General features: G+C 38.3%; 1 protein-coding gene across 1 annotated transcript in view; it reads right to left on the minus strand.

The window, feature by feature from the left end:
• Positions 1-16,727, minus strand: part of unc5db (unc-5 netrin receptor Db) — a 133,340-nt gene that overhangs the window by 49,440 nt on the left and 67,173 nt on the right. Inside the window, exon 2 of the mRNA XM_079475054.1 lies at positions 11,487-11,699. Coding sequence (XP_079331180.1) covers positions 11,487-11,699 — 213 coding nt within the window. The remainder of the gene's footprint in view (positions 1-11,486; positions 11,700-16,727) is intronic.

The following is a 16,727-nucleotide window of genomic DNA, read 5'->3' on the forward strand; positions in this document are numbered from 1 at the left end:
GATTGGTTCTCAAGGGCGAACCCCATCTGTCGGCTTCGACACAACGTCTTGTTCCCTCCATCAGGGAACAGAGGTTACATACGTAACCGGGACGTTTCTTGTCTTTCAGCATGAAGTGCATTACTGATAAAACACTTTCTTCCTCTCTCTCTCTCTCCTAGTTGTTTGTGCCGCTGATTGTTAGTAGGATGAAAATAGCGAGCTGAAGTTGCATTTGCCTAAAAGCGTGAGTACGAAGAACCCATGTTACCCTGGAGGATTCATTTAAGACAAATATCTCAGAATGAGATGGTCACAAATTAAAACCCAGAGCCATACATTTTAGCAAAATCTACCATCATTTAATGCCCTTAAACGTTCGTAGCCTTTCTAGATCTGTCAAATCTCTGGAATTAACTTTATGTGAAGCTCTTTGCAGATTTGTCACAGAAAAATGCAACGTAGCAGGTTCCATTTCTCAAATCTCAGTTTCATCAGCATAAATTCAATCATTTCCAGACATTTCTTCAGTATCTCTTCCCTGCAAACATCACAGTAGTACTGGATTAGAAGGAAAGCGCAATATGCTTAGGAGCAAAATAAACCAGTCTAGCTGTTTCTCCCTCCTTCAAATTCATAATCAAATAAATACTATAATCTGGTATGTGTCTGTACCGTTAGTCTCTTAACAACACTGCCAGGGACCACATCTAAACACTTTTTAACAGATAAATATCAAATACATCTGAAAGTGCCAGGCAAATATATAGGGATTATGTTTGCTGCTTGAAGAAAAAACGAAATATCAGGTCTAGAAGGCTGTTTATTTCAGTATGGTGGGTTAAACAGAAGGAATGATGCAACATTTATGAGGATAGCAGCAAAGAATACTACTACTATGACTTTAGTAGTGTACATCTAGCATAGCCAAAACAAGAAGACCAAAGGTTTCTCTTTAGCATCTAATGCTCAATAATGGTACAATTGCATAGGGAAATAAATTTGTTACACAAGCAGATTTTCACATTGCTACAGCTTAAATTATATAAATGAGATGTGATCTCTGACATTTTATTACTGTGGGTTCAGCACATCAGGATCTCTTTGAGCATCAAAGGGGAAAGATTATGCAATGATTTTATTAGTCACATTTTTGGTAGGTTGTTTTGAAGATCAATTTGTCTACATGCTTTTTCTCAAATATTTTATTTCATATTTTTAACAAAGACGATGAATTCAAGGGTTTTAGCATGTTGACACTGACAGTATGTTGCGCTTTAGCGTGCTAACAGCAACTGTTGGACTGTCAACAAACTAAAGCTCTCAGAGTAAAAGTGTCTCTGAATTCCCTCACTGATTCAGTTTTCAAAGCACTATTTTTTTAACAACACTGCTGCCTTCAACAATACATTTTACTGTGGAAAATAACTATGTACACACGAAAGAGAAAGATTTTGAGTGTTCCATCATGTCCTGCTGTTTATCAGCAACTTGCAACACAAGACAACTTACAAAGGTACAGCATTCGAAAACAACTTTCAAAGACACAGTATGTTTTGAACACAAGAATGTGTTCTTTGTGAATGCGTTTGTGAACATGTGGACAAGTGTAACGATATAGGGATTACTATACATTATATTTACATACAGCTGTGGAAGGAATTTAGAAACCATTCCGAATGTTACATTAATCTGTTTTCTGCAAATAGAAAATAAATGTGTTATTTGAAATTTGGTAGAAATATTGTTAGTAATTCAAAGAAAGAAACAAAAATTATAATTTTACCTAAACACGTACCTATAAATAGTAAATTGAGAAAAACTGAAAATAATTTTAAAATGGTCTCTTAGTTTTTTTCCATAGTTTTACTTTCATTTATCAAATGCATTTATCAAATGCGACCTACATACATACATCAATAAATGCAACACAACCTGCATTAAAGGGATAGTTGACCCAAAAATGTCCTCACCCTCAGACTGTTGCAACCCTTTAAGCATTTCTTTGTTCTGATGATTACAAAGATATTTGGATGTCAGTAACCGAGCAGATCTGGCTCCCCATTGACTCCCATAGTATTTATTTTCCCTACTATGGCAGTAAATGGGGTTAATGATATTTTTCCAAATATCTTAAAAAATAAATATCTACAAAGAAATGTATACAGCTTTGGAACAATCTGAGGGTGAATAAATGAAAGGATTTTCAACTATAACTTTAATACACAAAACAGAGCAAGTGTGCAAAATCAAAAATAAAATCATTTAGAGTTGCGCCCATATTTTTAAATGACAAAATGATATATGCCATCCTATTTGTAAATCGCTTTGGATAAAAGAGTCAGCTGTATTAGTTACCCCTCATTCAAAACTTATTTAACCCCATTTAACCAGTTCATCTTCAAGAATCAATCTGGTGTCACAAAATGGCTTGGACAGAACCCAGACGCAGGCAGACGAAGGGTTAACGTAAAAACTTTTATTAAATGAAAAACCCACAATGGGGAAAACACATGAACAAACACTTCCCACGAGGGGGACAAAACAATACAAGGATCTTAGAATAGAAACCGAGAAACAGGGGATACTACCGTGAGCGCAAGACATCAAGTGTTGATACAAACATAAACAATGCACCGAAACTGAACAGAGGGAAACTGAGACTATATAAAGGCAAAGACTAACGAGGAGTAATTACATGGGGAGAGTGGTGACAGGTGATTGGAATGAAACCCTAACGAGAGTGAAACACAGGTGAGGGGAATGAGATATTTACTAGAAAATTACAGAAGATAGGAGGGCGGGGCTGAGAGACATAACAGGAAGACACGTGGTGCCCAGTAACAACATAAAGCCACACATAACAGAAACCTGAAAAACATGGCAATGTCATGACTCTGCCCAGGGAGCTAGAAAGCTTGAGACAGGAAGGACAGGGTCCTAACATCTGGTTAATAAGTTTTGCTGAAGATCACAAATCACAAATCAAATGCCGTATCCCAAAACGTCCGGCACTTCTGTCCATTTTAGCTCAATCTAATGTGATGTTTTATGTAATAAATGAGCTGCTCTCCACCGCAGTGGTAAGGAGTCACAGGAGAGCAGGGAGGCGAAACACTAACATCTCATTTAATCAATTGCCTTCTTGAATTGGTTTTCTCCCAAAAATGAATGACACTGTGGAGGAAAAAAGCCGAACAGAACAGCATGGTGTATCCTCCCTGTCCTACAGCTTTATTGATCATAAAAGCAGATTGCCTTCACTTCAGAGCTGACTCTACATGGTCCTGTTAGTCAGGGGTAAACAAAGCAAGACCGGCGCATGTTTCATGGACACTCTTGAAAGACACAGACATTATTCATCATTCCCCAGCTGAGACGTTTCATCGACAGTGTAGCGTGGGGGACGAAATTCAGCGGCGGAAAGGAAAATCATGACTAATGACTGCACATAATCCAGACTGAGAGATGAAAATATGTGTAATATGTTAATAAGAGATGGGCGCTTTTCTTTTGATAGAACGTTACGATTTTCCTCCAGGAATTTCCATCGGATGACAGGTGGTGTTCCAGAGGGACACATTGCAGTGTCATCTGCCTGCATAATCTTTGTACAGAGCAAAAACTGTTGACAGTTAAAATTTCCATATATGTGGAGTAATTTAAGCATTAGCATCTCACTTGCCTTGCCTGCGACTAGAAACATCACACAAGCAAAGCAATCACAAAGTTGAGGCTATCAGGGCAGTGCTTAACTATGTCACTAATGTAGAAAAGGAAAATGTGACAGACTTTTCGTCTCCTCTAAGATTTATTTAGAGCTAGTTAATCCAGTCTGACAACATGCACTCTTGCTACAAACACTAAAGGCTGGAGACAGCAACCGTTTGAAGCTTCAGCACAAGCAGAATTACATCTATTGAGCACATGCCCCTGATGTTCTGTTTGAAACAGACAGAGTAATGTAATATCCGTTGTAATCGCTGGATGACTGACTGTGATACAAGAGGTGCGTGACACCGACAAGAGATCGAGCGTCTGATGAAAAGATAAATGAAACCAAGATCCTAATAAGTTGTTTAGATCTGACAGCACAGAAAATGAAAAGAACGAAACACATCCAGCACAGGAGAAAACAACACTTTCAAGATCACAATAAGACCATATGAATCTGTATTATTTTGAGGTCATTTTTAATGTGTTGTGCACAATTTTCCATTCTAATTCTGTAGCAGTTTAACATATGCGCTAATAACTCAAAGGAATCTGCTTATGTTCTTTGGCAGAAGCCACAGGAAGTGGCATTATTGGCATTTCAGTCTTACGGTTGGAACACATTTATTTACAGCTTTTGTTTCCTGCACTGTAAGGGTGAGTGATTATTTCAGCACCATGGAGAGCGACATACTTTGGAGGTCTAACAAGTGGAGTTGGCCTTTTTCTTGTGTTCAAAGACCCTGTATCGTTGCACTGTATATGTAATGTGTTATTGTGGACTTGTGGATTGTGGACTCAATGTGTCCATCATATCCGCAAAATCTTAGGGTGTCCCATATGTCATTTTGTGATACTCAAGTATATTTAAGAGTGCTCGTTGTGCACTGTCAATACCTACGTTGACTAGTACTATACAGAATACTTGTACAGGCCAGTTTTCAATACATCCTTAAAGCATTTTGTTGTTGGATTTGGAATTGAATTTGGTAAGGGCCAAGGTCTGATTTTCTAAATTTGTTAGGATATTGCCACAGGCTATATGTTATCCCACCTTTTAAAACCCAGCTTATGCCATTTTTGTGATTTACTGTTTTAATAAAATCATTCTATACAAGTATTTAAAATCATTCATTTCAATATTGAAGGGCTAGTTCACCCCAAAAAAAAATCTGTCATAATTTATTCACCTTCAAATCTGTATAAATGCTGTTTGGTCTGATGAACACGGACGAAGATATCTGGAAGAATGCTTATAACCAAACAGTTCTTGGACCCCACAATTACTTTATAAATTGTTTTTTTCTGTTGAACACAGAAGAATATATTTTGAAGAATGTAGGACAGCAAACAGTTCCGGGGTATCTTTGAATACCATTGTAATTTTCCTACTATGGTAGCCAATGGGGTCCATGAACTGCTACAAGCATTCACCCAAATAAATGTAAACAGGTTTGGAACAACTAGAGAGTCAAGTTATTTGTGACAGAATTATCACTTTTGGGTTAACTTTAAATGAAACTCTGCATACTGTCTCTCAAAATCTGTCATTTCAGTAATTTAAACACAAATTTTTACCTTTTTTAGAAGTAATTACTTAACTATTGTTATTATTAAACATTACAAGGCTTCGGAAACAACTTGTAGACATACAGTGTACTTTTAAACGAGAGAGAATGAAATTGCAATGTACAGCAAAACACAACGTGGCAGTCTTGTGGCACTGTTTAAACAAAAAAAGACTGCTGTGTTGTTTGATTCGAACTACGAGTCTTTTTGCCCTTGAGAAGGGCATCTCCAGGTATATATGCGGTTACTGACATTATTTTGGATAAAAGCCTCTGCTAAATGACTACTTACATTACTTATGTGTACTTATACAGTGTGTGGCTCTGGCACTTCAGGTAACGGGTCATTTGTCAACTGTCCTACACAACATTGGTTTGACCTCCTCAAAATGACTCGTCTCACTGTGTGCATGTGTGTTTTTGTGAGCTCACAGTAGAAAATATGATACTTCGCTCTGGGGGTTGAAGATTTAATAGCACATTAATGTCATTCTCCATCACACGCTTATGTACTCCCCACCCGCGTTGTTTGGCAGCTCCCTCCAGCATAACTTCAAATAAATAATTATAACAGCTGAAAGTGCTATTAAGGAAGGACTTTATGAAATAATTCACAAAAATGAACGGATGTTTAAGCCCAATATCTACGTATATACAGTTCTGGGTTGTTTCCACAACAGAGCATCAATTGCATCAGCGGTTTGAATTTTGCGATTTTGTTTTAGATACTCTTTCTTGGTATATGACGGCAGGAGTATGAACTGATGTGTAATGTTTCAGAGTCAAAGAAGCTTCTAAAACAATTTCAATTTACAACACAATTTTCCATCCAAAATATATTAATTTTTTAAAAAGTGGGTCTTGTAAAGCTTTGCTCAGATTACTTAAGCAATTATTTACAACAATTTCTAAATCTGCTGTAAACGTCTCAAGCCAGTCACTGTCTTGCTAGAGTTTTTTATATCCGTATGGGTGCTGCTGCGTGTGCAATTGCCTGTGATAATGCTATTATATGACCGGAGCAGAGGAACATCAACACAAAATTGCATTTGCGTTAAATGAAATGAAGGGTGATGCCCTGTGCTCGTCCTCTTTCACTGCCCTTGCTTTGCAGTCAGCTTAGATTTGTCGTCCTGCAAAAATCCTCTCTCTCTTTCTCTCCGGCTTTCATCTGCAGTCAGCTCCCATCTATTGCACCACAAAGGAACTTTCTGCAGAGAATTTTCTTTCCAGGGAGGCTGTAGCTAACAGATGTCAAATCCGCATCACACGTCAGCCCTGACACATGTCATAACCAGGCGTGCAGTGGTCAGCTGGCTCCATCCTCTGTGACACAGAGAGCCGGATTGAGCCACATGAGTTAAAATGCCCCGAAGCTTTGCTGTACAAGTGATTTCATCAATCTGAGAAAGAGGAGAGAGGAAACGGACATAAATGTAACAGAAGCGATCAGGGGGACTCTAAGCTTCAAAGTTAAAAGTTTGATGGATGGTTCCACAAATGCATTAAAAGACATTGAACATGAAAACTGAATTTAAAATATGAAAATATAAAATAAATTTGATGTGATGAAATTGTTATGTTCACAAATCCTTATTTAGATTTTCCCTTTTATATTTATCACTGAGTTTTAGGAACATCTAACCGATTAAAAGTATTAGAAAGTGCTTGTCAACTCAAGCTGCTGACAACACAGTATATAATAATTTAATTAAAAAAAATGTAATAAGAAAGTACAGTGTTGCTATTTAAAGGTTGAATGTATTTTGTATATTAATGGTCAGCTGAGCATTATATACATGATGTTTGTTGGTGTCATTGACAGTTAACAAAAGAAAATGTTTATATATAAAATACAATGACAGAATTACCTATATATACTCTTTTGCTTATATGTTTTTGGAAAAAATGAAAATCTATTACCTGGCTCATGAATGTTACGTGATGTTCACAAACTAATCAAAAAAAGAAATGTCTGCTGAAAGGCAGATGTTGTTATGTTGAATATAATGATAATAATAATAATATAATAATTCCTACGCTAGTGTGGGCTTGGATCATGAATATTATACTTTTGGAAGTTTAAAAAGTGACAGAGGCATCAATTCATATTCACATACTACACCCAAATGTAGAAATGCAGACCCATGAGTTATTAAACAGATACAGCAACAGAAACATAGGACAGCCACTCTCATTCTGCATATCAACTTTTTTTTCTTCTGAGCAAAAATACAATACATTTTAAAGCATTTCATTGATTATTTTAAGTCGCAAACAGACCAAAGCAATTTAGTTTCTTCCTAACAACTCCCACTGCATGTAATAGATCATACTGGTGTCTCCAACCCGTCTGGATCTGGCTCTTCTTATTTGCCTCTAATCTATAGTAAACTCTATCTGGTCTCTGCTCACATTGAACAGGATTCTTCTCCGTCATCTCCACTACAATCAACTGCGATTTTTCCACAATCCACAAATTATAATCCTAAATGGAGTCTCTGAGCCTTTGGGGCTTATTTGTGTGCCACTGCATAGAAGTTTCATTTTGTCATTCATCAGTAAAGGACAATAATACTGGCACAGGGAGCGTTGCAGCAGTCATGATAAATGACTTTGTGTAGGATGATTCTTCATATGATGGTTATGCTCTATACCCGTTCTCATGGGCTGATACCGCAGAGCCAGGAACAAATACAATTTCAGGTTGTTCACCAGGTTGCGCAAGAGTCTCTGGAAATTTGTTGTGAGCCAATACCGAGGAATAAAGGATGGCACAGATCTCAAAAGGAAACACAAATATTAGATCATTTATATTGCTTCAAAAGGCAGTATCAAATGTTCACGTTAAAAGGAAAGAAGGCTTCTAACTGTTTTACAGCGGTGAGTTGAACATAAACAAGGTGCTTTTTTACTCCTGCCATGCTATAGTTTATATGAGCGGATTAAGCAACATGAACTCACTGCAACTATCAAAATGCCTCATTAACATTTTGTGGTTAATTGAAAGTTTTTAGTACATTAACTACTAATTTGCAATTAATGTCAAAACTTTAAGGCACCAGGCAATTAACTGATGCATTTAAAGGATCTTAGTACACTGCCCAGGTAAACCTGTGTTAAATTAGTATAAAACCATATGTAAAGGTAGGATTAAGTCATGCATTCATTGCAATTCTGAATCTTTCCCGTCACAAATCTTAGAACAATATTAACCAAATGAAAATGAACACAATGACTATTTTATAAACACATTTTATCAGACATATTCACATTTTATATATGAGATAATGCACCGTCGGTCGGCCATTGTATTAAAGTAAACCCCCACAAGAAGTCTTGATGCACAAGATCTATTTATATGATCTTCTCCAAGGTATTACAGACCTTTGAAGGAGGCCAATATGAGAAAATAGATGCAACTGCAAAAAAAGGTAGATCAACAGTAATTCTGTGCTTGAACAGTTTTTACGCTATATAAAGAGCAGTGAAAAGCATGCCACACCAACAGGTGGCGATATAACCCTAACCATAAAGCCGTGTTGGCCAATCAGAAGCCTGCCATCTGATTTTAAACAAAGGAGATAGCGCCACGCATTCCAATGTCATACGACAAATCTCCAGTTTCACCGCCTACAGGACAACACTTAAACCGTAGTTTCTAAGAATCTCACCCTGGCCGGAATTTACGAAAGGCCAAACCGAATAGAAAAAGCTGCGCTTTTTAAAATACCCATGTTCGTGTGGACAGGGCATAAGAAACACATTCCAAGTTATTGGAACTGTATCCCATTTGTAAAGTATGATCATTTTTACTCTCCAAAATATGAAAATGTAGTGTGTTCATCTTATAGACCTTAACAAAAATCCAAAATATATGATATATATTATATATACAAATGTATATCAAACGTAATTTTTTTATATAGGCTACTCCTTTACACACATTTACATATTAGTTTTGGTCTAGAATAAATAAAAAGTAGATTTTCTTCTGCCTCAATCTAAAAATAACCCTGCACAAAACCACAGTAAAATGAAGACCTATAGTGACCCAATGCCTGGACATGAGTGAAATTGCTTACAGGTGAGGTTTTTGGCACATGAATCTTATTTTTAATAACATTTGACATTCTTAATAATTCTGCCTTTTTATATCTTCAGCACAATTACTGTGATAACATTAATTGATATATTTAAAATATCGTCCAGCCACTGTACTTCGATTTGTTGCTACAAAAAAAACAAACTTTAAAAGACAACTTTTCCTTACAAACTGCCCCTGTCTTGCACTTTTGGATTGGTACCATTAAACCCTCTATGCTTGGACTAAACTCAAGGGCATTGTGTAGCTGCTTATCTCTTCGACTGGCAAATAAAAGATCTTATCTTCTGCCTGCAATGACATTGAAGGCCCATGCTCTAATCAATAAAATCCAATTCTTTGTAGATCTATCTCTCTGATTAGCATCTCTCTAATCCAATCCCCATTTTTGTCATCCATTACGGTGGCATGGCCGGGCACTATAAAGGATGTTGTAATCGCTGGTTATGAGTTTAGCACTGATGTAAAGCTGGCAATGGGACTGGTCGAACAGACACTTCCTCTGGCTCTTCTAATTGCAAATCCCCTTGGGATCATCAAGACTGATACATTTCATCGCCTTGGCAACACTGAAAGGAGTGAACCTGGTAATAGGGAAGGTATATTCTCTCGAGAGGAAATTACTGCTTTCCATATTGCAGCTGGACAGAGGGAGAAGAGAACCAGTTGTACTTGGGGAAAAAGTAATCTGTGAACAAAATGAAAAAAGTTTTACTTTTTACTTAGCTTTAACAGTCCAGTGTGGCTTGAGTGCAAGATGTTCGAAGAAAATAGACATTTCTCAACTATACATGAAAATTTGTCAAATAAAGCCCAATTTTTACTTGTGCCTCGGACCTACGGCATTTAAGTAAAAATTGGGCTTAAGAAATGCTATAATGTTAGCACTGACTCACACTTCTGAAATAATGATATGTGTTTTGAGCAAGACCATGATGAATCTTTGCAAGTGCACCTAAATGCAAATATTTACAGATGGAGTACCAGGGTTTTAAGATAACATGCTGCAATGCCTTCAGCGTGTACTGCACAGTAGGTATGTATGCATAAAGATCAGCGAGCAAAACATCTGGCAGATCACTAGATAAGCAGTGTCTTAAAGGGATAGTTCACCCAAAAATGACACAAATCACAGTTGTTCCATTCTGTTCCAATTTATTTGTTCTACTAAACACAAAGGAAGATATTTGGAAGAATGTCAGTAACCAAACAGATCTCATGCCCCATTGACTCCCGTAGTTTTTTCCCCTATATATGGCAGTAAATGGGGGATGAGATCTAGTTAGTAACTGACATTCTTCCAAATAGAACAAAGAAATGTAAACCGGTTTGGAACAACTTGAGGGTGAGAAAATAATGACAGAATTGTTGGGTCAACTATCCCTATAAAATCTTAACCTCTACAGTACATAACTTCACATCTCAGATCTTTGCTGGTGGCACAAGACACACAAGAAAAAAATAAATGAATTCATGTACTGTACAAATAGATTGCAGATATTAAAGAAACAGTTTTACTTCTTGGCACTGCATTCATGTGACTCCAAGAGGGTTGCAAGCAAGTTTGTGTGAACTTCCCTGACTTTCCCCATATGCTGACTAGAAAATCATTTGTTGTGATTTTTCATTTTCCCATTATCAGGCCCTCAACAATTTCACAGCACAGCAATCACACAATAATGAACTTCCAGAAGCAATTAAGAAGCTCTTCCTGGCATGTAGCCCTTCCGTGAGGCAAACCTAACTCTCTCCTCTATACAGACTAATCACGGTGTGCTCAGAGAAGCTGCTGGATTCGTTTTTTTATTCTTTTACCAACACAAAAGCTAAAATCCTTAAAATAATGCAGTGTTGAGTGTGTACCTCTGACAGTCCCTTTAATTAGATCTACATTGCACTGTACATTACAGTAGACAGCCAGTTGCTACGACTTGGCAAGACGATATCCAAACAGAGGAAAATAGCAACCTAACCAAATTGATGATCTTTAACCGTTGACAATATCACATTAACCATTTAATTTTCTAAATCTCTATGGTAAGAGAGACTTTGGTGATATTAAGTTAAGGCAAAAAGGGTGGACAGTAAAGGCAGCAAGATGGTACAGTATTTGTACTCACCAGTGTTTTGGTCCATGTGCTCTTGTGAGGTATGCTGGTTCTGATGGACCCATTCTCCGTTGCATTTATAGAAGATCTGCATGGCAGGAGTCGCACGGCAACGCAACTTGATGGGGTTATTTTTTACTATGTAAGCATCCTCTGGTTCTTGCAGGAAGTAAGGTAATGTACCACCAACTGATGACAGGGAGTCAGCAAGAGCATCAGTGGCACCTGTGAAATCAAGAGTCAATGCATGTAAAAACATTTTCTCTAATTTGAAAACACTTTCATTTCACATAATAAGCTTACTTAGGATCGTTTTAAGATTAGTATTTCAAAACAATATACAGTACATTCCATGACATAAAGCCCTATACCGTACCGTGCTTTCATTTAAAATTATGAGAAAAGGTCACACTTTTATCTAAATATTGTCTGCATTTCATTCAGCTTTAAGTATGTAAATATGGTTTTCCTCTCGGGATTGTTCCGAGCTTTACATTGATTTTAAACAGAGTGCAAAAGAGACGATTCTACTAAAGCAATTTAAACCATCTTCTACGTTAACAACACATCAGGGCTCTCCGAGTGCTTTTTGATGAAAAGAATAGAAGAATTAGCGATGGAAAATGGAACAACTGATTGCTTTGTGATCGACTGATGAGCTAAAATGCATCTGGGTGCAGATGGATGTAAGAAAGCACTTCCTTGCAGGCAAAGTGTTAATTTGTTTATATTTCTTTGTGCTGCTACCATTTTCTTAAAAGCGTGGAAGAATAAAAAGAAACAGGGTGAATGTTGAGGATTGGCGATTCAACATGAGCACTTTATTCTAAAGGAAGTCAAATTTATTTAGAGATATAATTTATTTCTGTGCCTTCCTGATGTAAAATAATTGTACTCTTTTACTGTCTATGATTCATGCTGGAGTAAAACTCGCAATACATGAGAGACTGTCTGTAGAGTTTTGAATGCTACAATGTCGGTCACATTTGTCCCATGAAAGCGTTTATACCAGCAAATTCAACAGTGCATATTGTGGTATTTTGTGGGTTCTAAATGAATGGATGTAATGTTCTCTCCGGTCTCGTCTTTGGCCCCGCCCCTCTCGTTTCCTTATTAGCTTCCCGCCTGTGTCTCATTACCCACACCTTCCCATTGTTATCTCCTTTGATAGTCTCCCTACTTAATGCCCTTGTGTCTATTGTCTTGTTCTACCTAGTTGGCAGTACAAACCACCTCGTTCGCAGTACATACTACCTCATTCCCAGTACAAACCACCACGTTCCCAGTACAAACCACCTCGTTCGCAGTACAAACCACCTCGTTCGCAGTACAAACCACCTCGTTCCCAGTACAAACCACCTCGTTCCCAATACAAACCACCTCGTTCCCAATACAAACCACCTCGTTCCCAATACAAACCACCTCGTTCGCAGTACAAACCACCTCGTTCCCAGTACAAACCACCTCGTTCCCAGTACAAACCACCTCGTTCCCAATACAAACCACCTCGTTCTCAGTACAAACCACCTCGTTCCCAGTACAAGCCACCTCGTTCGCAGTACAAACAACCTCGTTCGCAGTACAAACCACCTCATTCGCAGTACAAAACACCTCGTTTGCAGTACAAACTACCTTGTTCGTTGCAGATGTACCTTGCTTTTTTAGTTGCCTTGTCTTGCCCTGTCCTTTGCCAACCCGATCTTGTTTGTCTGACGTTGTGTCGTGTTCTTACTTAGTTTATTTGTCCCCCCCTTATGGGAAGGGTTTGTTTTCAGTATTGTATTTTAGTTTTGTCAGTGTTTTCCCCATCGTGGGTGTTTGTTTTGTGTTTTATAATTAAAGACTTGTTAACCCCTTCACCACTGCCTGCACTTGGGTTCTACTCCTAGCGATTCACAACAACATGGATTCTTACACCACCCTTTTGTGTTTTTCTTGGGTAATGTTATGAGATGTTACCATAGCCCTGGTATAAGTCTAGATGCTTTTAAACACAATGTGTCCTGCATGATCAGCCCTTCAATCTAGTTGATTTTTAATTAACAAAAACATTTCAGGAGAGTGTGCCAAGCTCTGTGGCTGACTCAACTGACATCTGTTCCTGGATGAAGAAATCAGCATTTTTGGATATTCTTCCAAAGAATCATCACAAGAAAGATGCTTAAGTTGGCAGCATCATTTTATTATTCAAATAATTTCATTTGCAAGGCAAGTGTTTTTAAATATTTTAAAAGGCACTTAACAAAGAAAGCCATTATTTTGAGTTAGACAATCCCAGCTGTCTGATACCTGGTTCATGGTGAAGTGCATTCTGGGATATTGGCAGAATCACACCAGGGATGTCAGGAAAATGCCACAGATCATCCCATGGGTAAAGAAGCAAAAGTAGGAAATCTTAGATGCAGACTATTAGAGAGGGTTTCAAAGTTCAGGGTAGAAAACATGGTGCTCACTCTAAATAATTCAAAATGAAATGTTACTCCTCCACTGCAGATACTTGGTGCCAATGTCAAAGTGAGCAGGAATCTGTCCTGGTTTTGCACAAAGCATAGATAAACTGATTTTCTTGAAACAACATAGAAGCTTTAAAATACACACTGCATCACAATTTAATGTACATTTAGTTTTAATCTCACATATCGACTGCACCATTCTCAATGACTACGTTTACTTACACCCTCAAAATGCGATTACAATAGGAAATAATGTGGCAATAATGTGATTACACTTCATGAATACACAATCTTTCGGTTTAAATAATGTAATTTGGCTCATAATCGCAGTTAGCATAATCAAAGTAACATATGTGGCACAAGCCGATTATAATCGCATTTATGATGCTCTGACGAAGGTAACTTACACATGTGCTTCTGTCATGCACCTTAAGAGCAAATTCATGGTATACATGACAGTCTGAAGTTTTACTGTCAACACAACTTGCTGTCAGGAGTCTCTACTCCCTCCTTCATATAGAAACAAAGTGCGAACGCAATGACAGTGCACACTAGCGTTGCGGAGACATTTTCCATCTAATTTCTTTATCCATTGTGGCGCCAAATAACCATAAAATACGTCCACCTAACGTTGTTTTGCATTTTAGGCAAACATAATAATAAAACGAAAGCCATTCATTTGTGCTATCTGTATTATACCTAATCACACTAATTAAACTTTCATGTAAACGGGAGCAAAGAGGTGTTTTCATGTCATGTAAACATGTTACTAAGATTAATACCTTACTCTGTTTATTTGAAATATTCTCATTAATCGCATGTAAACGTAGTCAATGTCACATGTAACCAAATCTTATGTACAAAGATGATGAGATATTGGCGGGCATCTGGTGTTTTCGCCATTCTTTTCTTACAGAAACTTTTAAAAGTTTGGTCTGAAAAACAAAAGGATTTCAGAAGAATGGGGCTGTAGCTTCAACCACATGCTATCAGGTGATATTTACAGTGTAAAGCCATGAAAATCTGAGAATTTGGTGTCATTTTAAAAATGCAACAATATGCAATATTTTACCGCAGTGTTATATTTCCTGTTGAGCTCCCTTTGATAATAGTCTGAGCCTTCCTTCTACTACAGCAAAACAAAACTTATCCAGCTCTCTGTCCCCACATCTGTTGCTCATATTCTGGTGATGAATAGAAGGTATAACCTGAAATGAATCCAGATCCATCTGCCATCTGTTGCTGTGAACAAACCTAAGCTTTATTTCGCCTAAACTGTCCCGCCATGAATTAAACATGAACGCTGCGTCAACTACCAAACTTCAGCAGAAATATTTGATAAAATAATAACATATTCTAGAAGTAATTTTCATTCGGAATTATTTATTTAGAAGCTCCAAACAAATATAGAAAGATGCAGTCTATCTATGGATTATTGTAATAAAGAAAATAGCCACAATATTAAAAGTCAGCATGGGACGCAAGGTGAATGTTTAAGCTGTCAGCATTTGTGACTGCTGTTTCCTTAGTTCTGCCACTAGAGGTCATGTCACTCACCTGTTGTCTCTCGTTTGTGTAATCATCTTCACCTGCACCTTGTTTGCCCCTGTGTATTTAAGTTTTGTCTTTGTTACACTTGGTTACTTGGTCTTTGTATGAGATGTCTGCCTGGTGCCCTGAGTCTAAGAATTGTTTAAGCGCTTTAGAGAAGTTCTTTGCATCTGTCTTTAGTTTTTTTTCTCCCCTCGTGGAGGTTTTGATTTTCTTTTAATACCTCATTTGGAGAAGAACCTTTGTTGGAGTTTTGTCATCTTTATTTTATTAAACCTTCTTACTTGAGACCTCATCTCCTGTGTTTCTATTGGATCCTACCCCTGTTTGCTGGTGGCTCAGTGGTATTACCACCTAGCGATCACACCAGAGACCCGAGTTCTAGGCCGGGTTCTGACAGAAAGACCAAGTCACAACATGGATCCAGAAACACTCACCTATAAGGACCTGGTGGCAGTGATGGCTCAGCATGAGGTAGCCTATCAACGCCATGAAGCAGTTCTTTCCCGTCAGGAGGAACTAATGGCCAAGCACTCTGACCTTCTCGCTGATATGATGAAATCCATTGGCCAGCTGTTTCAACTGATTCCAGGAAGTCCACCTTCCCCAGCATCCAGTCCCATTGTTGTACCCCAAGTAGGCGCTGAACCCCGGCTTCCACCTCCTAAGCACTTTACGGGAAATGCCAATTCATGTGGAGGATTCCTGACTCAGTGTTCCTTGACCTTTGAGCTCCAGCCTTCAAGCTTCCCCACTGACCGAGCTAAGATCGCCTACATCATCACTCTCCTTGCAGATAAGGCACTTTCCTGGGCCTCAGCGGTGTGGGAATCTCAAGATGTCTGTTGTGGAACATACGCTCTCTTTGTGGAGGAGTTCAAGCGGGTGTTTGATCATCCAGTGAGTGGTCGGGAGTCTTCCAGAAAACTACTCACCCTTAAGCAGGGGTCACGTAGCACTGCAGACTTTGCTATTGAGTTTCGGACCATTGCGTCCAGTAGCGGTTGGAACGATGAAGCTCTAATGGCTTGCTTCCAGGGAGGATTGTCCGGACACATTCTGGACGAGCTAGTTACTCGCGAACCCGTGACTGATCTCGAGTCCTTGATCACCATGGCTATCCGTCTGGACAATCGGCTGAGAGAGAGAGAGTCAAGCCGTCACAAGACGTCTCCGCCCCAACTGTCTGGGAACAGGCAACCCTATCCTGTACGTTTTTCCTCACCCAGTTCTGAGAAATTCGAGCCCC

This window comes from Barbatula barbatula, assembly GCF_947034865.1.
Source record: "Barbatula barbatula genome assembly, chromosome: 2".
Classification (NCBI taxonomy): domain Eukaryota; kingdom Metazoa; phylum Chordata; class Actinopteri; order Cypriniformes; family Nemacheilidae; genus Barbatula; species Barbatula barbatula.